Source organism: Thermobia domestica, chromosome 7, assembly GCF_964235325.1.
Source record: "Thermobia domestica chromosome 7, izTheDome1.hap1.1, whole genome shotgun sequence".
In the NCBI taxonomy this organism is placed as follows: Eukaryota; Metazoa; Arthropoda; class Insecta; order Zygentoma; family Lepismatidae; genus Thermobia; species Thermobia domestica.
Window position 1 is genome coordinate 51,876,133 of NC_137460.1, and position 23,953 is coordinate 51,900,085.

Sequence of the window (23,953 nt, forward strand, 5' to 3'; positions counted from 1 at the left end):
AAGAAAGTGGGAGGAAACGGGAGAACACCGATAAAACCCACGAGCACGGTGGTTGTCCACACGGCGCGAGCTGGGATCGAACCAGGGACCCCAAGCACCGAAAGTGAACGTTCTACCACTGAGCAACCGCGCCCCCCTCACGAAATGGTTAGAGTTCGTTATGTTTCAGTAGAGATTTGCAGATAAAAATTGGGTCGAGATGTTTTTGAATGAGATCATATAGCAACTAAAAGTGTCGAGCTTCTTTTGTAGCCAGCTTTCTCTAAATGATTTAACAATGTTTGGTGACTGATGTTTAGGTTATTGTCATGACTGCTTACATGCCAGTCCTGTTCGACTTTTGCCACAATATCATCCACTTTTGCTGTGATTGGTCGCCCACTGCGAGGAACATCTTGGATATAGAAATTTCCACAACCAATGCAACTGAACCATCTTTTGACTGTTGCTTTTAATAACGTATCTTGCCCATAAACAGGAAGTTTTTGGAGTGGTGTACAAATGTAATCATATATAGATTCCGGCTTGCGTCATACCTGCACTTGAAAACTATTCCAGAGAACAAATATCATGTAGAACAATATTCTAAACAGAAGAAAGGTGAGATTTTCAATTAATTAAATGATATTTATGAAGCGATATAACAAATTTGTGACAAGGATAGCGCCTTCAAAAAGTACTATAAATTAATGGCATCTCTTTCTGAAATAGCTTTAAAAATTCCTCAAAACGGTAATGATGCATGTACTAGAAAATGTAACTGGTTAATAGTCTAAAAAGGAGAATCCTTTACATTGTACTATCCATTTACACAAACACTTTATTCCAACATTTCGTTTTGTTTCGTAAGCTGAGACTTATTATTATTTGTCAGCCGCTGAGACATAACACTTTCAGAAGTTGGGATAAAAATTATCCGCCGTGATTCAATAGAAATACTGCGTAAACTTCAAAATATTACTTGTATACATTTATTTTCGAAGAAAGAAAAAAAAGTGAGCTTAGATTTGAGTTTAACGTTCCGTTCAGCAGCGAGGCTATATGAGAGATGGACCTACAGCTTAACGTGGAATCCGAACTACACGAACTCTCACTGGAAATCTCGAATCAGGGTCTCAAACGAAAAGGCGCGTAAGCTAGCCACGAGAGATCTGACTGAAAAGTAGGACAACTTTAATCTTTAATAATAGATTGCACTATCTCATATTCCTCTCTCTCTAACACACACACGTATAATGCTAACAACTGAAGAGTAATACTTACCTTGATATGCACAAGCGAAGCTATGTGGTGTTCATAAAGCATAGGGGATTTGAAAACAGAATGACAAACTTTACAGTTCGGGAACAAAAACTTCTTCATCCGCTGGAAACAAAAATAAAAAATTATTAATACTGTTTTTCATATTATGTGTGAAGTTTAATTCTATACATGCAAGAAAATAAAAGTACCGACTTACCCACAAAGCTTCCTTTTAGAAGATTTGCATATTCTCTTGTAAGTACGATCTCATTTGCAGAAAAAAAATTAAATGAAATCTCAGTTTTACATCCCACGGTTATGACGGCTAGGCTAAAGAAGACTGATGAGAAATGAATAAAATGGGAGGAAACGGAAGAACCCCAAGAAAACGCACGCATACGGTGTTGGTCCACCACAAAGCTCATTGGCAAGAGCTGGGATCGAACCAAGGACCCCCTGCACCACTGAGCCACCGTGGACCCTTCTCATTGGCAGAGAATTATCAAATAGCACTGTAGAATAATCAACTTTTTTTTTCTTCTTCTTCAAGTAATCCGTTGGTTACTTCCTAATTCTTATGGATCAAGATTTACAACCAAATTCTATACACAGAACAAAGAAAGAAAAAAGACTTATTCACTTTGAATTTCAATCTCATCGATCATTTTATTACTAACACATTATTATTTTTTTAATGAAATGTTTCGTATTTACATTTCACAATTATGCCCTGTAAGCTAAAGGAGCAGTGGGAGAACCCCGAAAAAATCTCACGGATGCTATGTTGTCCATTACCAACTTACGTGGACTGGTATTGAACCAAGGTTCACGAACACCTACACTAAATGCTCAACCACTGGAGCCACTGTGCCCTGACGACGTTCATCAAAATTACCGTTAACTACGCAATGATAAAATTGAGTATATATATCCTTGTCAGCAATATGCTGACAATTTGAGGACATTAACAATAGATACTTTCGAGAAGGGAGCTTTATTATGTATAACCAACTTCTCAAAGGTTGACCTAAACTTTCTCGAACAGTTCATCAGTGCCTACAAAACGTGATACAAAATTCAGTGTTTAGTAATAGAAGTTGAGGCAAGGATATGACTTCTCAGAGATATATGCGTATCCTCATTATCAGTGCCCACAATTTTCACTTTGACAAGTGAAATCAAGTTTTCGTTTGCTCAGCTCAATCATCCGAGTATTATGGATATTGTAATATTAATAACTACCGACGACAATTAATACACAAGATTCAAGATGTGAATACATTTTCTCAGTTCTAAGTGTCTTTATTTTTTCTTGTTTAGTAGTACATTGGATATTCACTTTCCTTTTATACCCTATATTTACCTTAAAATCTTCCTGTATCTGACAACAGTAGTTACTGTGTCAAAATATATAAACTAAAACAGATTTCAACGTAGCCCATCTAGATTATCTAATAATATACGTATATATATGCAAACTTTATCTTAAGACGCCGAAGTATTACAAACACTTAAACTTACAAACTTATACATAGGTTATTTCAGATACAATGTATCCAAGCAGTTTAGTAGAAAACAATGTAAAAACAACGTGTCTAACTTACAACTCAAACAAAAAAATTTTCAATAGTTCAAGAAATTCAAATACATGTTATGATATTTAGATACAAAAGGATTTCTTCTTTATGATGATGCAAAACTGGATTTTCTATTACAACTTCTGTTGAAACATTTTTTATTTCAATAATGAATGTTTTCATATGTAGATCCCAGTGATAATTTATTAATCAATATTCTCAGTAATATACATTATTGAAATTTAAATATATACATTAACCGGTATTGGTTGGATTTCAGATTAGCGTCCTTTCCAGCACCAAAGCTATTTGATACGTGGACCCACTGGGAACCGAACCCAGTCCGTGCACTAATCATATACCTACGAGAAGAGGCTCAGTAACTGGCATGTGTCTACTAAGCACGATGCCCTCTTAGCTTATAAGTTCTATGCTTGAAGACAGCAAGGAGATTTATTTTTTGGAACACCCTATATAATATAACAGCGTGTTAGCGCAGATTTCTTCTGCACTGTCGACATTGAATTTGTGGAAGTGAATTAAAAAGGCGTTCAAGTCAACCCGGGACTTATTTATTTCTTTTAAAATCAAAGAGTGGAGTTATGTAGTAATCAAATTATTTTTTCCACATAACCCTTTGTTAGTTATGTATTTATTCCAGTGTTTAATTAATGCCTGGAATGTTTCGGCATATATGTTTCAAGACATCTGAACCCTTCTACGACAGCATGTTTTCCACCACCACTGGAAATATTTACCACCGAAGAATTCATTTAGCGCTAAGTTCGGATTATAAGGAGAAGTGGTAATAACTCGCAACAGAAAGCCGAAAGTTCTTTAGGAACCGAGCGTACATTCACTTTTCGGAAGAGCTAATGTCATTAAGTTATTGTTTACTGTTCCAAACAAAAGATTACACATCTTTGCAATCTTTCACCAGGTATAGCTACCGGAACGTAGCATGGCTGCTCAAGGTCACAATTTGCTGGCCAAGGTGAGCTTCCACTTTATTCTGTTGCAGGGTTAGCGGGGTAGTTAGCTACTTTGCACTGCAGAATGTACGTTGCAGTATCTCAGAGTTATGAGTTATGCATATGTGTATAAAAATTCTAGCAAATACGCAAAAATATTGTCGCTCACATACTGGAATTATGTTCATGTTACACAGTATTGATTAATGTATGGACGTCAAATTTTCTTTATTTTCTGCCCAAAATAGCCCAAATTGGTGCTGTTGTTCGTGTTAAACTAAAGATATAGTGTTATTTATTTCAAATCGTGTTATTTGTCCGGATAGTTGTAATAAAATTTAATATTACGCATTTTCTCGGATCAAAATAAAAATGGGTTATAAAATATATCATTTCGAATAAAATAATGCACTTCGATCTCAAAATAAATTTTAAGAGAAATACACGCACCCATGTCGTCATTAATTTACTTTTATCATTTCTACTATAAGGATTCTTTTTTATCTGTTATTAATCCCTCTGTAACTGACTGTCCTTATTGATATTGGATGCTGGAATAATTGTGTAGGGCTGACAGCACTGCCGGTTATTAGAAAGCTTATTGACGATAGAATCGCAGTTTGGAATTAGTCTGCTTTTGCAGTGACCTTGAGCTCATGCTACGTGCCGGTCACTATAATGTATGTTTATTTATACACATTTCAGGGCATTGCCGGAATCTACATCAGCTCGTCACGTATGAGGGATGTATGAGGGATGAAGTCCTTCGACAAGCATACTATCCAGGGAAGGAAGAAAGCGGCCTGGATCCATCCGCTGTATGTTAGATACCGTCCCGGCATTTCCTGCTGTGAACCCAGAAAAATCCTCTCAGGATGGCTGACCTGAAAAAGCTGTTGTAACTTTTTGAGTGTCTCCACCGGGAATTAAACTCATGATCGCTAGCATACAATAGGTAATGTGACGATAGTCAAAGATAAGCTGTTTAACACTGAATGTTTCCAGGAATGACTGCTGACAGCTGGGATCCACCACAACCGGGATTGTCAGTGACAGACGTAGGCCATCTTTAAAGCGCTTGCACCTTTCTAATGTCTTTCTGGGTTGATTGTCTCATCCTCGTATTGTGACGGAGGTCTTCTGTAAATTTCAATTGATTTTATGCCCTCTTTCACTAAACACTTAACCATCACACATTACTCACGTGTACAAGGTTCACCCTTTGTTCGCTATCTTGAATAATTGTGTCCAAACTGGCATGCGAAATAAGAACCGCATATCAGTAACAAGACAATTGCCAGCTCCTATTGAATGCACTACTTACACCCTGGGATTAAATTTTAAAAGTTAAAAATCCCGAATTGACTTAAACGTCTCTCGTACTTAATCTCCGAATTACCATATACCAAGATTCGTATCCCTAAAAGGAACATGATTAATAGATTTTTTTCTCCAACATGTGATAATTTGACATGCTAAAACGTTCCCTGATTTATAACCTGTCATGCTATCCTGCGTGATGGTACTCTTTCAAATGCACTAACAAACTTCCTTGCGTCATCTAAATTGAATCTGTGCAAATGAATGTGATTTAGATTTCTGTATTTTGGATACCCACAACCGCTCATACATCACATTTTATGCCTAGGGTGTTTAGCGACTCAAAAGAAACACACAATATCGAAGTAACATTACATTGGTCTCTTAAAAATTGATCTTCAAACATTTTGCAAATTTTTAATTAGTAGGAATTCCATGCCTAATTTTACATTTTAAATTTAAGCGATTCCAATCTGGAACACTTCATACATTCTTCGAAAATCAATTTGCCCCCTTGGAAGTTCAATTTTAAAAAAATCAAATATCTATATATATTTGTTTGTTTCTGTTTGCTGAATTCCATTCCAAAAGGTTCTTGTACGTTGCCTACGTCATAGGAGAAGTATACTGTCCAAACTTAAATTATACAAGAAGCATATTTAAAGTTCTGAATACGGTGATTTTAGCTGAAGTTTGAATGAGAGTGAGGTATTGATACTTTACCATATTATCACAAATAACTGTCAATTCACCACTGGTTAAAATACTCTCCAACTCTTCTCCATAATCCTTGGGAAATTCTTTTCACGTTACTGTGAAGAGTTTCTCTCTTAGTAACAAATCAAGGACTGCTTTCAACCAGCGATTGTCATTATTTCTTGTACAACTTCCATGCCTTTATTTTTAAGGATAATATTAATCTCTTCCCTGATCCGTATGACTTTTCCAAGCATATCTCGTGCAATGCTTCGTTGTGTGGTCTGAAGACACTGAATGTCTATTTTATTAATGTGCACGTCTTCAATCCATGTCACACAGAAAATTAGTATATTTAAACACACTAGCATTTTGCCTTTTTAATATGAAGTTGTTCCTTTCGAAAGCGGTCTTAATTAGAAATCAAAACTCCCTGGCACACAATATCCCACAAAAGGCCTAAGTGGACCGGTGGGCTATTTTTTACTACTATTTTATTTATTTATTATAGCTTGGATATAAGGTCAAACATATATCTTGACAAAAGTACGCTCCATTTTTTTTCATTCAAGCAGCTCCCTACTTATCCTTATACACTGAATTGACATAATAACTCATTAATTTGTAACATCTCCTTGTTTCCATATAATTATGACCAATTTAAGTTGCCAGGTTACAGGTGATCAACTTCTATAGGTCAATAGGTTCAAAATCCATGGAATTCATTAATCATTGAGAAAAGAAACCAATTTGCTTCTAATATATTACGATAATGTGTTATGATGACTAAGTTACGATAAAGTTAAAAAGAAAGAAAAATAAAACTTACTTTGTGCATCTCTGACATTTGATGTTTGGATCGTTGCTGACGATAATTCAGCTTACAGATGGCACAGAAATTAGATCTCAACGGCAGTGTCTCTTCTCCTTCCTCTAGTTCTCGCTGCAATTGTCGCTGGTGAGTTCGCATGCGAGTCAATGACTGCTTATGGTTCAAAGCACATCTTCTCAAAGCGTTCTTGTGTTTCGAACCGTACAAATGCATCGCATATGCCTGAAAGTACATTAAAACATGCTTGCTTATCTTTTTACGCTATATGCAGAAACTAAGTTTAAATGTTTAAATCTATGTATAATGCAATACTTTTAAACTGGTAGTATTAGAAATGCAAGTTATTAGTAATACTTCAAAAGAAATCTATGGAAGTTACTAGTGATATTTCAGAAGAAATGCACATTATACGAAGATTGACAACTTACCTTGAAAGTGGGGTAAGTAATCTTACAATGTGGACATCGTAAACGCATGAAGCGTTTGCCTGCAAAGCGGCCAGATTTACGTCCGTCCTCACTCAATGCTCTTCCTTCAGACTCGCGTTTAGTAGACTGAAAAAAGACAGGAAAAAATCTGACTAATATAAAGTAGTTAAACTAAATTAGATATATATAACAAATTTAACTTACATAAAATATCAAGGAAAGTAATCTTTCTTATACATGATACCTTTGCTGAATTACTGCTTAAAAGAATTTTAAACTGCTGCATTAAAAATAAATATATATAAAAAAAGTAATGCCACTGGCCCCAAAGCAGAACGTTTTTTTAACTTTCTGCAAGCATTTTAGTAATAGCACAGTGAAATTATAACCTAAAATTCTCAAGCGCATAAAATCGGAAAAGTTTTTATAATTCAATTTTTTTTTTTAAATTTATTTATAGGATTTCATTTATGGAAAAATATACATGGGCTTACAGGGGTGTATAATAACTGAGAAAGTAACCAATCAAGGAATATATATATATATATATATATCTTAAAACATGGCAATGAATCGTTTAAATCTCCTTATATCCTTCTTGTAACTTTGGATGTCACCTCTTTATACATTAATTAGTCTCCAGAAACCCGCTTAAAGTGGTTGTGGTATTGACTACCGTATTTCTGACCAAGGCAGTTACAAAAACTTGGTGTTTCTTTATAACAAACAGGAGATCCTTTATCTGAATGTAAGCCAACATATCAGTTGTGCCAACCTCTTCAAACGAAGAGTCACTGGCTGCAGGGCGTTTAGTCATAATATTACTAATTAGAGATCCCCAGCTTTCACAAATAGCTTCATGCTCTCTTGGGTGTCGAGCAACCACTTCCGCAATTAGCTTCCAAAAGGATGTTACTGTTAAAGGTTTGTTACTGCTTGATGCTTGAATCAATATTTGACATCTAGTATGTCTGCACTTGCTCTTGTCGAGTTTAATTTTTCAAACATCCAGAGCAGCACCTGCTTATAATCAAAAAATACCGCAGTTTCATTTTATTAACAGTTGTCAAAACTCAATTTGAGCAAACCCTGATCATGTCGTGAAATGTTTTAAATGAATCGAAATGTTTGTCTGCTTTGTGATTAGCTATATTATTTCTTGGAAATATCAGGTGGTTCAAGTTAAACAAAAAATCTGCTAACTTGGATAGAGTGATAGTTGAGTTGCTAACAATCTGACAAACTATCTCTGGAGCTGGCAGAGGAAATATTTACATATCTGATTATGATCTCTAACTGTACTTTATTATCCATGAACTGCACATAGTGCTAAGGTAAATGATAGCTGGGCTGAACTTCCTTTGATAAAGATGACAAAATGGATTGTCAGCTAGTAAACGATAATGAATATACAAATGTTTTTGAACCAATCTCTCTCCTGGACTCTTTTCTACTGCACAAACTAGTCTTCTGTAGTCTTCACGAAAAGTTTTAATCACAGAATCAGAGTAGCTTGCAAATTTCATGTTTTAAATTATTTTGATTTGCAAAAATAGTCTTCGAATTCTTTTGGTGACTGCAAACGTAGCTTATACTTTTCCCCTGTAAAGAACTTTTATAGCTTCACCAATGAGGGTGTGATCCTTCTGAATTAGACCAGGAACAGATGCATGTTTCTCAACTAACTATTCTCTGCATCGTGTCCCAGGAAACAAACCTTTTCTAGAGCAAGTTTACCTTTTATGTGTTCTACACCTAGTTGAATATATTGCCCATCGAATACCATTCCAACTAAATTATTTCTTTACAATGATAAATCAAAGCCAAACTTTTTACATGTACTCAAAATGTTTGTTGTCAATTCTTTCCCGCTATAATGAACAGTGTTGAGCTTTAATTAAACAGTTGAACAGGCATTCAGATGAAATGTCAAAAATGGGGATTCGTACACCAGCAATGTGCCTAGTGGCTAATAGATCTGTGGCTAATTGTTATTTTGTCAGCTAAAATACCAACATGAAGATGATCATTTATGTAAGATGCAATTTCTTTTGTCAAAACAGAATGCTCATAGAGTAGACACAATTTGCAACGCATTCTGGAATGATTACTAAATCCTACTGAACTTCCAATGTTATGAAGGGTTGTAATTATGGACTCATAAGATTTGAGGTTTTAACTTGTAGGTTAAATATGCAGCAATTGCACAGTTAATTGCATTTCTTTCAATTCTTTCCATAATAACCCTCACTCGTTTCTTCTTCTTAATATTTTTACACTTTCATTATAGCTATCAGAAAGACGATGGCGCTTTCAATCATATTTGAAATGATGGAGAGTGTCAGGCATTGCAGAATCGTTAAAACAATGACTATTATTGTAGTCTTACTGCAAAATTATTCTACATGTTGACCAAACTCTGACCTGACAAAGTAACAAGCCCACTTCAGTGAAGGTTTCAGACCGTGCAGATGTGATGAGATCGCCTAGAGGTTAGCCAATCTTTCTGTAGCTCGCATTTTCTTTCCGCGACATTGTCGCACCGTTGCCTGTTCTGCTTTGGGGGCCAATGGTATTATGTTCCACGCTAAGATAAATTTCTACTTGTGCTTTTTATACCAATCTAAGTACGCTGTATTCAATGAAACCATTTCTGGATATCTCAATCCATGGCGTCACGAGAAAAACAGCCTCAAAGTTGGGATCTTTCAAGTACAGCTTATGCCTAATGATGGAACTGCACACGCATTTTTAATTGCACTTTTTATACTAACTTTATGATGCTGAACCCAATGGAACTAATTGTAAACGTATCGTCCACGGGGGTCAAGAGAAAAAATGCCAAACTGGGGATATAAATATCCAAAATTAAGGTAACTTTCCTCGTGACCCCATGGACGATCTATTTAAAAAGTTCCATTAGACTCTGCATCCTTAAATGAATATACAAAGCACAATTAGAAATGTATCGAAGTATGGACACTTTTACTATAAGCATAAGCGGTACTTAAAAAAATTGCAACTTTGAACTCATGGCTTGCGGTCACGTCCAAAAGTGGCTTTTTGAGGAAGTCACAATTTCGACTTTTTCGAATAAAAAAAATTAGCGTTATATACCATCTGAAAGCTCTTTTCACAAACTTTACAATGACACTTTAACCGACGTAGCAGATCCTTTAGGTCAGCCGCAAATATCATTCATGCAATTTTTGGTAAATTGAGAACTTTTGGGGCATGTAATTTCGAAATCCGTTCACATACTAACCTGAAATATCATGACCTGTCGTTTTTCAGTAGTGTCAAGAGCTGTCAAATTTCATCAACATTTGGTAAGGTAAAGAAAGCACAATTTATTTGAAAATTGTGTTGACATGGAATGGTTCTCTTTACAAGATATAAGTTCGGTAAGCTAATTAAGCTTTTCATTTTCTTTTCCTTGGTTTGTGTGAGTTTAAGGCTTCTAGACTTCTCAATAACAAGAATGTACTTTATCTTTCCACTTAATATTACTTTTTCAGAATACATTCCAAATGTCCTTCGGAAGAATTTTTTCCAGATATGTCATTATTTACTATGAACAGAGGCACAGGACCCAGGTATCTGTCGAACTGAAAATAGTTGCACTTTTCAGGAATTTTTATTTTTAAAAAAAAATGTAGCTCGTACTAGCGCTCACTAACCTCAATAAGGCTCTGACTCCCTCGCTATTTAGTTATAGATTTTTTGCTCACATTGGCTTGCGCTTATTTATTGAGTTCCAGAGCTGGATTCTGAAGTGTGAGCATCTTTTATGAAGATACACTCTTTCAAAGATTGTGACCCCAGAATTTAGTGGTGTTTTATTATATTATTATTATTATTATTTATCTACTGAAATTAACCAACGAGCAAATTGAGTTTTTAAAAACTTATATACATACATACATACCTAGTCTTACCATAAATACTGGCCCAAAGTATTAAGTACATTGACATAAAATGGTTAGATATATGTTAATACCCCAATAACAGAAGTTACATGGATGCATTATGAACCAAAAATCACAAATAATTATTCAAAAATAGCCACCATTAGCATATACACAGTCTTTAAGCTTTTGTGGCTACTCATCAATTGCATTACGCAACACACCAAACTGCAACTGCCTTCCGAAGAGTCTGCTTTAAATTTTCAATACTGGGATGTCTCTTGCGTGCCATCTCCTGAAGCTTGGGCCACAATTTGAAGTCCAAAGGGTTTAATCCGGGCTTGCAGAAGGCCAGTCTGAAGTGGAAATTAAATCCGGAACAACTGACTCCAGCCAATGTTGGGTTGTCCGTGCCTTGAGCTGAGGCTGAGTGCTTCTGGAAGCTCCAGTTCTGTCCAATATTGGTGAGATTCTTGACTAGTCTCTCAAGCACTGTCTCCTGGTACACTTTGGCTGACATTTTGACCCCTTCTCACAGAAATGGAGTTTCGTTGTGCCCTTATAACTTGCACCACATCACAACAGAACTGAGACAGGATAATGATCCTCTGGATCCTTGGAGTCTTTTCACCAACTTCTCTAGAGGATGTGGTATATATCCAGTCATTTTGAGCATTGAAAGTCTTCTCAAAACTGAAAACCTTTTCACCAGTGAAAAGGAATCAACGGTGCCCATTTGCTGCATAACGCTTAAGTAAGCTCTTTGCTTTTAGGAGCTTCAGTTCATTTATCGGATGTCCCCTGCGTTGTTTGTAAACGTGGAGTATCATGTCACTGCTTAACGTACAAGACATTTTCGATATATTTAGTTCACAAACAATAACTCACTGTTTCCTATCTGGATTTCGTCGGACATACGCCGCCACTGCATTGTTTGCCGCGGGCGATCTTTCAATAGTTCCAATTTCAACAAAGCGATGGATAGTGCGTTTTTTTTTTTTTTTTTTTTTTTTTTTTAACTTGCAGCTTCTAGAGAGTTTTGAAAAATCTCTCCTTGTGATCTGCCTATCTTGTGCAACGCTATCACGCCACACAATTTTCATACTCGCCCCATTCTGACACCTTTGCGGCTCTTCAGATCATTTAGGAATGACTCACGCTTTACGATACCGCTCTTGACGTCATTCGCTTGTACGGGCGCAATACAGCCACTCTAAAGGTTGGGAAAGTTTATGGTAAGACTAGGTGTATGAATTTAAAATCTTCTTTCAAATTCATAATGATGCATCATTTAAAAATATACGCAAACATTGGAAATTTTTTTTTTTTTCGTATGTGTGTGTGTGTGTTCCAAGAAAATTACAAAATTGAGAAAAAAGTGCGAAATGGACAATCTTCTAGAAGTCAGGAAGAAAACTCACTAATTTATGAAGTCTCACAGAAATATGGTACTAAGCCCTAGGGTATATTTGGGAACTATTTTATACATAGGATTCATGTCTTTCTTATTGAAGGGCGCAACTGTTTTTGCTCTTAAAAACCCAACAAAGGATTCTTACAAAATTACTTTTATCATTTTCCCTGATTTCCAGGTGCAAGACCAACCATTTTCCCTGACCCGCAACACTTAAGATAATGGTACTGATGATGAATGCCTGTAAAAGCTAAATTAAGACTTGGGCCAGTGATTCTCAACCTGTGCTGCAAAAGATTAGCAACTTTCAGTTTGCAACACTAAACTGTAGACAAAAAGCTAATAGTAGACAAGCAAACCAGTGTAAGCTAACCAAAGAATAGCTATTTGAGCTAGTGAAGAAACTTTATGAGACATCTTCAAATATTAAACATTAACGTTAAATTTCTTTAAAAAACCTAAGAAACTGACCACCCTTCTCCCCAATGAGCACCTGTAACTTAAGAAATTTTTTAAAAAATTTCAACAAATTGATTCTATTAATTAAAAATAATAATAATAATAATAATAAGATGCGCTTCCAAAAACTGTCAGCAAAAAACCTGCAACATGAGCATATGAGTTTGTGAAACTACGCCTAACAGCGCAGGGAATCAACATAACGTCTAAGTGGCACAAATCTCGCCAGGAGAAACAGCGTCCTCCCCTGCACACTTATTTTGGAGCAAAAGACTGTCGTTTCACAAACTTAGATACTTATGTTGCAGGTTTTTTGCTGCGGACTGTACCATTTTATTTTCAGTTATTGCAATAGATCCTAATTGTTATCACAACGAAACAAATTTATTATGTTGTACATATTATACAACATATTAAACGCTAACCAAGATTGTAGGAATGATTAAAAAAAAAATCAAAAAGATTACGATCTTCGTCAAGAATTTTAGGAATGATCAAAAAAAATGCATCAATAGATTGCTATCTTGGCCGATAATTAGTTTTTGGATCAGGAGCTACAAAATTTTTGAACGGCCCTTAAATCGTGTTTTCGTATTTTTTTTACGGAATATGATACTGAGTTAAGTAATAGTGTGGATTGGCTACACTTGTATTTGGTCTAGGAATTAATTCGTGCGGTTGGTACGCACACATTGAAGCTGTAGTACAAACACAAAATACATAAATACCTTAAGAAAAATATTGTCCATCGCTAGCCACCACTTTCGCCCATCTGTCAGGCAATGTACGGATTCCGTGGCGAAAGAAGTCCTCATCCTTGGAAGCGATCCAGTCAGAGACCCATGTTTCGATATCTTCTGAAGAAGTAAACCGCTGTCCAATCAAATCGTTGTTCATGCAATCGAACAAGTAGTAATCCGAAGGAGCAACGTCTGGTGAATACGGCGGGTGGGGTAAAACTTCCCATCAGACATTTTCTAAATAGGTTTTGACCGGTTTTGCGACATGTGGGCGAGCGTTATCATGTTGAACAATAAGTTTATCATGTCTGTTCTCCCATTCTGGTCGTGTTCTGGCCAGAGCTTGCTTCAAACGCATTAATTGTCGTCGATAACGTTCTCCATTCATAGTTTCACCCGGTTGCAGCAGCTCATAGTACACCACACCTTTCATATCCCACCATATGCACAGCATAACCTTTGCACAGTGAATATCTCGTTTTGGTTGTGATGGACCTGGTTCACCTGGTTTCACCCAGGCCTTTTTTCGTTTAGGGTTCTCGTAATGGATCCACTTCTCATCACCCGTAATAATTCGATGCAGAAACCCCTTTCTGCTCTGTCGTTGAAGCAGCAATTCGCAAATGGTTTTTCGTCTTTCAACGTCTGTCTTTCAATTCATGTGGAACCCAATGTGACATGTTTTGAATCATTCCCATGGCTTTCAAGCGTTTGGAGACTGTTGTTTGATCAACGCCTAATGCTGCTGCAAGTTGTTCCTGCGTTTGACACGAATCCTGCTCGAGCAATGCTGTCAATTCTTCGTCTTGAAATTTTTTTGGCTATCCAGCTCGCTCTTGGTCTGCCAAGCCGAAATCACCACTTCTAAACCGTGCAAACCACTTCTGGCACGTTCGCTCAGCTAGAGCATGGTCACCATACACTTCCACCAAAATACGATGACTTTCAGTCGCACTTTTCTGCATGTTAAAGTAATGCAGCAGGACACCCCGCAAAAACACTTTATCAGGCACAAATTGCGCCATGTTCACTTAACTACAAACTGGTGTTGTTGACGCTTTAATCCACTGCCCTATACTACGAACGATACGCGATGACAGGGGTTTGCAACACATGTGTGGATACACGGAACTGTGGGACGCTCCGTTCGTTGCGCCATCTCTTGTCCACCCGCACGAATTAATTCCTAGACCAAATATGTAGTTCTCGAGATATGAGGTGTACAAGAAAATTTTTGATTGAATATATTGGATTTTTTGGATCAGAGGGCCACAAAATTTTTGAACGAACCCTAAATCGAGTTTTCTTATTCTTTACGAAATAAGCACATCATACTGAGTTAAGTGATAGTTTTGGCTTGGCTACACGATCAGATATAAGACCTACAAGAAAATTTTTGCCTGAAATATATTGGATCTTTTGCTCCAAAAAAACTTCAATTATATTAAGTACGTAGCAACCTACTTAAAAGCTTTTCACAATAATAGCTATGATTACTTGTTTCAGTTACTTAGATTGACTGCTTTAAAATTTTGATCTCATTTTCTATTTCTTCTCATTCCAATAGTTTTTTCTAGTTCTTTTAACTTAGCCATTCTTCTCCGTTTAAGTACTGTCTGAGACCTCTCATTTTCTCCCCCCCCCCCCTCTTTCTTCCTTCCTTCCAAAGCCGAATTGTATCTTGTTCTCGCACCTTTTACTGGAGTTCTGGATCTGAAGCATTCAGACATGTAATTCCACGTATGTAGGCCAAACAATCTACCACAGGATATCTACTAAAATTCCAAAATGAAATTTCGTGACTTTTTCATGATCTTTTCTTTACCAAACCATAATTTCGAAATATTCAAAATCTAATAGCAGTACCTATATTCTTTAGCACTTATCTATGTTATCTCTACTTTCAAAGGCTGTTCCCTGGAGCGATAAAAACTTAGTTTCTTCTCACAATTGAGTAAACTGGTTAGATGCGTAGGTGGGGTGCGAATTAAACCGAATTTTCATGCATGCGATAGAACCGTGCTTTGCTTGCGATTTGTTAGCGTCTAAAGCCGACCATAGACATTTTTGGCGGTGAATTTTGACGTATTTTAGAACAAAGTTTTCCAATCTTTACTTATACTTGTAGATAATAAAAATTCGTGACCCAAAAGCTAATTTCGTGACTTTTTCTTGACTTTCATGACCGTTTTCCGATTTCGTGACTTTTATGACTGATAGATCGTATCTTTCGTGACTTTTACGACCTGTACCAGTTGTCGTTGGGCTACTGAAGAAGCCTCTTGCAAATTTTCTACCAATAAACTTTTGTTAATAGAAATACCAGACTACATTTGCATTTCCATGTGAAAAAATTCGTCATTTTCACAAGACTCCACAAGTGTTTGAATTCACTTTTGCCACTTAGGACTGATTTATAAAACTCATCACGATTTGTTTTGCTTTTATCTGAATTAAAATAAGACGCCAACACACTTTTAGACGGCTGAAAAAAAGATTTGAACTCTTTCTGAATTAGCTCTGCTTTAATATCATCGAGACGAAACGACTGACAGTATTTCCAAGCACTACGTCATCCATATCCGGTCAATTTTAGGTTTATGCAAGAAAAGGCTTGAAAGACCTCAGGATCAAGGCATGAAATGGCACGAGTAAGGGAAATCTAAGAGGACATTTCTCAAGTAATTTTTCAGTAGTGCCTATCAAAAATTTTTGGCGATCATTGAAGAAACTATACTTGTCTACTTTCTTCACATTTTTAAGCTTCCCAATGCATTTCTTTTTTCTGCCCCGAATCCTGTATCTACATCCTTTGGGGCTTTCAGGTTACTTTTAACTTCTAGAGCTTGCCTTCAGTCTTCTCCATTGGACATCGGCATCTAAATTTTATCATATATTCTTTAAAAAATGTTCATAGTCTATGGTGTGAAAAAGCATTGAGTAGTAGCAAATTACCCTCATTTACTTAACAGTACTTCTACGCTATTATGTTCCCAACAGAAAGAACATGGAGTGTAACAAATCAAAATATCTTCATAAATTACATTCTTAATATTAGAAATAATGTGTACAACTGTACAAGAAGTAGTAACCACTTAACAAGTTTACATACTATAAACACAACTCCTAAAACTCAACGAAAATCATTTATTTGTAGTGCTTCTTTTAACAAACAATACCTGAATTATTGGCTTATCTTAAATATGTAAGACAGACAATAGTTTCATTTCCTGAGAAAAGTCCCCAATTTTCCCTGACATTTGACCTTAGTTTCATTTTCCCTGACTTTTCCCTGTTTTCCAGATTTGTAAGAACCCTGCCAACATGTGTTCAGCTCTTAACTCAAATCCAATAAAAAATGACATTTTGCGTTTTTGTCTTTCTTGACTTCAAATGAAAGGAAAGGTCAGGCCAACCAATAAGAAACAGGTTCAATACACTGTACGTGAAACAAATCCAAGAAGAACACACTGACAATGCGGAAATGCCATGAAAAGATGAGCCTTTAAAGACAAAATAAATGTAGACGATCAGTGCTAAAGGCTTTTATCAAGAAATTGATTAAGGTAGGTTAATAAAGTTTCAGTAAGAAAATGCGAAAATTCTGATGCGAACAATAAAAAAAACTGTAAACATTTCCTTACCTTGGTTGGACTTTTCTCTTCACCTTTCTTGTCCTTTTCCTCTTTTTCTTTCTTTTCTTCACCATTCTCGGCTACTTCGGCGTCTGCAGCATTTTCAGTTTCCTCTTTTTCATCCTTTGGTTTCTCCTTCTTCCGTTTCTTTGCTTTCTTCTCATCACCTTTCTCTTCATCCTTGTTTTCTTTAGCTTCCTGCAAACAATTTTCACTACTGAACAGATTTATCACAATTAACACCAGTCATTTAAGTTCAAAAGCAATATTTCAATTTCTTCATTTGTTTATTTTTTGTCTTACATTCACTGCTAAAATCTTGGATGCCAAAAATAATACCAGTCCTATTTCATTAATGTCACTTATTTAGTACAAGCTTTCTTTACAAATTACTGGACGAGTATTTCTTTCTTTCCTTCCCGTTACAATCACTTACTACCTACTTCCATGTCCTACGTTGGAAAGAGAACGCGTTCTAATTCTTCATACTAAAACAACCTCAGTATTTTCAAAGCTAACTTGCTTACTTTGTTGGAGTTTAGAGCCTCTCTCAGCACGAGACTATATGTAGCCCAGTCAATGAAGGTCAAAAAACATCAAAGTTCAGAAAAAAATTGGGTAAAGCTGATTTTCTCTCACGTGATAGACCACTATGAGAGGAACAATTTCCCAAAAGTCCCCGACCCTCCCCCTGGAGCTTTCCCCCCACGCCCCCTCAAAGTTAAAAAATGGGCGTTTTAGAAAAAAGGCCATATCTTCAAAACTAATGGACATATTGACATACTTCTTTTCTCGTAATCTGTTAAATGTGCTCTACAATTTCGTATTCCTTAAAGTTTTTCATAAACCTAATGGTTTCTTGGCAATTTTAACCTAAAGAGTAAAAAATGAAAAAAATAGCCCGCGCCACTTAGTTTTCCTCTTATATTTCCTTAGTGAGTTGTGATATGGAAAAATGTTTCAAATAAATCTTAAAGAGCATAAAATTATCTTTCCAACGGTGTATATATTGTGGGGGTTACTCTTAAAATTAGCCATGTAGCGAGGTAAGTTTGAAGACGAGTGGGCTCAAATTTTCGCCTCAAATATTAGCCACTATGTTTCATTTCGGAAAAAAAAAAAAAGACAAAGCTTTTTGTTTTTCAAATAATAAACCACTGCATTGTTAGAAAAGCATTTTCGTGATATCCCTTCTCTCTTCTGGATCTCCCGCCTTACTCCCTTCCCATTCTAAAGTTAAAAATGAGCATCATCCATCAAAAGAAGTTTTGTAGTTGTGTCATATGATTTTGGTATTAATAAGAAAATATATATATATATAAAAATGTAGTTTTAATGTGGTTAAATGACCAAATGAGCATTACTTTATTAAAATTAATGTTTCTATTGACATTTGCAGTATGTTTAGACAATGTAGGCTGTATGTGTAGCGACATTATTGTTCACGTTGTTGGCAACACTGCCCCTTTCACTCAATCTTTATCAGACTTCGTGAAGAACAAACGAGTCAGTTGACTCATAACAACTGGTGAGCTAGGTGGTTGTGTTCAGCGTCTCTGTGAAATACTTTGTGCTATATTGCAGGAAAGATTTCCCATCTAAAGCTGTTTAATAATAAAAGAAAAATAGTTCTTTCATTCTATTTTTGATGACAATGGCCAGTTCAAGTTTCTCATGTATTATTTGTGGGGATGAATTGGAAGGAGATACCGTAATAGTTGAAAAGGGGGCTGAAAACGATTATTGAAAGTAGCTTAAAGCTCAACGATGGGCTTCATGAAAAGTTGAAAGGGAAACAAAATATTACAGTTCATAAAAGATGCAGGCAAAATTATACTAGACCTTCGAGTATTAACGCTGCTATTAGAAAATCAGATAAATGCGAAAGTAATTCATCTTCATTGGCATCTTCGGTTTTGAGGAGTTCGGAAGTGAAATTTGACTTTAGAAAAGATTGTTTTCTTTGTGCAAAACCAGCAGAAATTGACACAAAGGCACCTTCAAACCTTATAATGTTGTTTATCTTTGCAAAAAGATCAGGAAACTGGGATTTACATTTGAATACAACAATTCAAATTCTCCCATATTTTCATGCTGCCGGACATGTCCCCTATGCTAAATCCGCCCACTTGTATGCACAAGAGATGTGCAAACTTGAATCAAAACTCACAAATCAAGAACTGGTTCTTTTTAAGGAGAAAGGATTCTTTACTATTAGGCGGAAAGGCAAGTACTGGTAAGGAACGTGGTCTGATATGTGCATAGAACAAGATTTGATGCGACCCATGAAATCTGTTGGAGGACTGACACATGGCCGTGGCATTACTGACAATACTCTTTCAAAATGGGTACTTGGAACACCATTCTTTCTCAAAGTCCATGAGTCTGTAGAAGAATTTTTCGGAACAGCAGTGCAGTTTAGCGAACAGCACGTTGAACTACGAGAATCCAGAAAGAAGAAAGACTTGTCAGACTTACAGAAGTTTACAGCTTGGTTACAAGAACACAATCCTTTTACAAAGTTGTCTGGTGAACTGGTCTCTTTGGCCACTGGGTTTGTTTGTGATGATTCAATAAACTGTGATCAAGCATACGATGTCGGATTGTCTACCATAAACAAAGTTAAAGGTAAAAATTTCTAAGAACTCAAACTGCACAGAAAAGATATGGTGAAGACACAGGCAGCACAGAAGTCAGCAAGAGTAAGATCAAAAGAGGTCAATATCAATTCTCAACAGCTTTTTAGTCGGATATTGTGTGTCTGTGATAGCGCCAACAAATTAAAGACATATTTCGAATATGAATTGGCAGTACGCCCACCAGCTCTGTTTGACGAAGTTTCTCTTCGAAAAGGTACAAAATCATCCTTGATGAAAGTTTTTGAAGAAGGAATCATCGAAGAACTAGATGTAAAGGATGCAACATATATTGGAGACGGAGGGTTTCTTCTTCACCATCTGCCATGGCCAAAAAATTGTACCTTTGGAGCTGTCTTAGAGAACTATTGTACACATGTTCTTAATAAATATGGTCAAAAATCTATCGTTGTTTTTGATGGTTACCCTAGTGAGCCTACCACGAAAAATGAACAAAACAGGAGAGCGGCGAAAAAATCTTCACAAGACAATTTTTTTTGTCAAAACACAGTATGTGCCAAGGGGAAAGACGAGTTCTTAGGTAATAGAAACAATAAGAAGAGATTATCTTTGGCTCTGGAGTCTGAACTCGTGAAACGGGGATTGACTGTAATTACAACTACTTTTGTTCTGTTATGCGTTTACAGGATGTGACACGACATCGTGTTTATGGTATGGGCAAATTAAAAGTAATAGATATGCTCAAATCACCGGAATTTCAAAACTGGGCCAGTGTTTTTGGATATTTCAAAATCTAAAGGAGAAATATTATCTACAGGTGAAAAATCAGTTTTGGCTTTGTATGGTTTGGGAAAATACTCAAATTTGAATGAAGGCCGATACCACAGATTTTTGTCTTTGACAAAGAAAAGTTCACTAAGATCTAACTTTGACCTGGCCAAACTACCTCCAACTTCTGAAGTGTGTAATGAACATTCGCTCAGAGTATTTTTGCAAGTACAGAAATGGTTAGGAAATAAACTTCCTGACACAGAATGGGATTGGAGGATAGAATTAATTCAAGAAAACGGACGCTCCAAAAAGACATTGAAACCTATTCCCACATCCAATCCATTTGCACCAGACGAGCTTCTGTACATAATATCATGTTCGTGTAAGCAAGGATGTGGCCAATACTGTAAATGTAAAATAACTAAAATAGATTGCTCTGCAATGTGTGAGCACTGTAGTGAGCTGTCTTGCCTAAATTCACATTTCTATTCCGAGGAAGAACTTGTAGAATCATCATCCGAAAATTAAATAGTATACTGTATAGCTACGGAAGATTAAGTTGAAAATATTGCAGTAAGTATAGGGGACATGTTCAAAATTAAGATGTAAACATAATAAAAAATGTTATAGATATAATTTCATATGCTAATTGACTGAGGAGATCCAAGGCAAAAAATAGGGAAAGGAAGAGGAAACAAAATATTTCAAATTTTTATAGTTTATTTATCTAGAAATTATTCGATTTATAAAAAAATAGAAAATAAAATAAAATAATTTATCACTTTATAAGAATAAAACAGAATGTGAAAATTATGAGTGTTGAATAGTTTTGGAGATAAAACCTTTTGTCAGAAACACTTATTTTAAATTTGGAATGGTAATGGGGATAGAGTAAGGGTTAAAGCTTCACAGGGGAGGCAGGACTAAACAAAAATGCTTTTTTAACAATGCAGTGGTTTATTATTTGAAAAACAAAAAGCTTTGTCTTTTTTTTTTTTTTTTTCCGAAATGAAACATAGTGACTGATATTTGAGGCGAAAATTTGAGCCCGTTCGTCTTCAAACTTACCTCGCTACATGGCTAATTTTAAGAGTAACCCCCACAATATATACACCGTTGGAAAGATAATTTTATGCTCTTTAAGATTTATTTGAAACATTTTTCCATATCACAACTCACTAAGGAAATATAAGAGGAAAAACAAAATGGCGCGGGCGATTTTTTTCATCTTTTACTCTTTAGGTTAAAATTGCCAAGAAACCATTAGGTTTATGAAAAACTTTAAGGAATACGAAATTGTAGAGCACATTTAACAGATTACGAGAAAAGAAGTATGTCAATATGTCCATTAGTTTTGAAGATATGGCCTTTTTTCTAAAACGCCCATTTTTTAAATTTGAGGGGGCGTGGGGGGAAAGCTCCAGGGGGAGGGGCGGGGACTTTTGGGAAAATGTTCCCCTCATAGTGGTCTATCACTTGGGAGAAAATCAGCTTTACCCAAATTTTTTCCTTGCAAAAACCTTTATTGACTGGGCTAATGAGACTTGGACCTATTGCCTAAGATGAGATCCGAACATGAACACTCACTGGGAATCAATTCGGGACTCCCGCTTCGCGTTCTTATAATTACTATTATTAACAATGTTCTTTTCATTTTTTTACGTCTATTTTTTTTTTTTTTTTTTTTTTTGGTATGCATTGGCAACATTCCGTGTAAACGTACGTATTTAACATTGTCTTTTATATTGTTTGTTTTGCAGTTTTAAGAGAAATATTCATCCCTATTTCGGGCATTTTATGTCTACATTCAACGAACTTAAAAAGTGCGTTACTGAATTATTTAATTAATTAAATAAATATATATATATATAACTTTCGAATTTTTCAATTTTGAGCATGTGTCTTCGTAAGACAAAATATCATAAAAAGTTTGAACAGTTGCGGAAGATGGATGCAAAGAAAATGTGATTACTTGTGGTCATTTTTCTAAACAAAACATGTGGGAAAAAAATAGTACTAAAGGAAACTACAAATAAACATATTGTTTAATAAACAATTGTTTAATGAGTATAATAAAGTACATTGAACAATTGGATCAAGCTTGTAGAAGTTAATAAAATACTTTTAAGTTCGTTCTGGCAATGCTCTTTGAAGCATTCTCAACTGTTCTTTTCCTACATTTTAAAAAGAGTTTATGCATGTTCTTAACATGATTAGAAAGTAACAGAAGGTTTCTTCGATTACAAACGTGAGATAAACTTATTTTGTGAGAAAATTAGTACTACTGCATGTAACGGTATTTGACAATCAAATAAGCAGCAGTGTCACATGTACATCAGATAAAGAAGTTTGGTGTATATGGCATGGTGTCCGTCTCTCCATATTTACCATTCTCTCACAAATCTTCCTCCCTTTAGATTTACAATTCTACGGCTTGACTGTACTACTTACAATTATAACCTCAAACAATCTTATGAACGCAACCTGCGTCCTAAACTCGAATGTGGAGCACCCCCGTTTTCAATTAATATTGAAATTTGAAGTGCATCACTTTCAGCGTTAGTAGCACTGTGTATTTTTGGGACGCTTTTTTTTTTTAAAATTCTGTGAGTCTACGCGTAAAAATTTATATTCTATGTTTACATAACCATCGTAAACATGTAGATAATGTAAACAATATACATTATGTATTGTATGTAGACAATATATCAACCTGATATGCCAATTCGAGGTTTTTCGAATAATACAATACAAGTCTTAGTAGTCTGGAAAAGAGGAATACACAGGGTTAATGGAAGAGATGGATACTGAAAGTTCTATCTCTCTAAAAGAACTGGAATAGACTCGTAACGTGTTAAATGCATGCAATTCCAAATAAATTGGCGTGAAGATTGCCACTTTTTATTTGCAACGTAGGTATTGTAAATAAATATCAGTCCCTAGCAAAGTGTCATGTGATTTCTCATACTTGTAGAAAGTAATGTAATAATTCTTGAGTAATTCTTTCGTTACGTTTGAAGTGCCGAATACAAAGGATGTTTCTTGCAAATAAATAGACATCAACAGTAATCACATTTTCTTTTATTTCCATCTTCCGTAAATATTGTGTTCCGATAATATGAATAATTAACTATTTCTGATTAACATTATTTCTTTCATTGTTATTTATTTGGTCTAGGAATTAATTCGTGCGGGTGGACAAGAGATGGCACAATGAACGGAGCGTCCCACAGTTCCGTGTATCCACACATGTGTTGCAAACCCCTGTCATCGCGTATCGTTCGTAGTATAGGGCAGTGGATTAAAGCGTCAACAACACCAGTTTGTAGTTAAGTGAACATGGCGCAATTTGTGCCTGATAAA

The 23,953-nt window shown here is 35.7% G+C and overlaps 1 protein-coding gene across 8 annotated transcripts in view; it reads right to left on the reverse strand.

The window, feature by feature from the left end:
- LOC145690089 (uncharacterized) overlaps positions 1-23,953 on the reverse strand; it is an 83,050-nt gene that overhangs the window by 17,473 nt on the left and 41,624 nt on the right. For all 8 annotated transcript variants that reach the window (XM_081764636.1, XM_081764635.1, XM_081764633.1 and 5 more), the window contains 4 exons: positions 17,232-17,420; positions 7,067-7,192; positions 6,636-6,860; positions 1,264-1,365 (listed from right to left, as the gene is read on the reverse strand). In XM_081764636.1, coding sequence (XP_081620762.1) covers positions 1,264-1,365; positions 6,636-6,860; positions 7,067-7,192; positions 17,232-17,420 — 642 coding nt within the window. The remainder of the gene's footprint in view (positions 1-1,263; positions 1,366-6,635; positions 6,861-7,066; positions 7,193-17,231; positions 17,421-23,953) is intronic.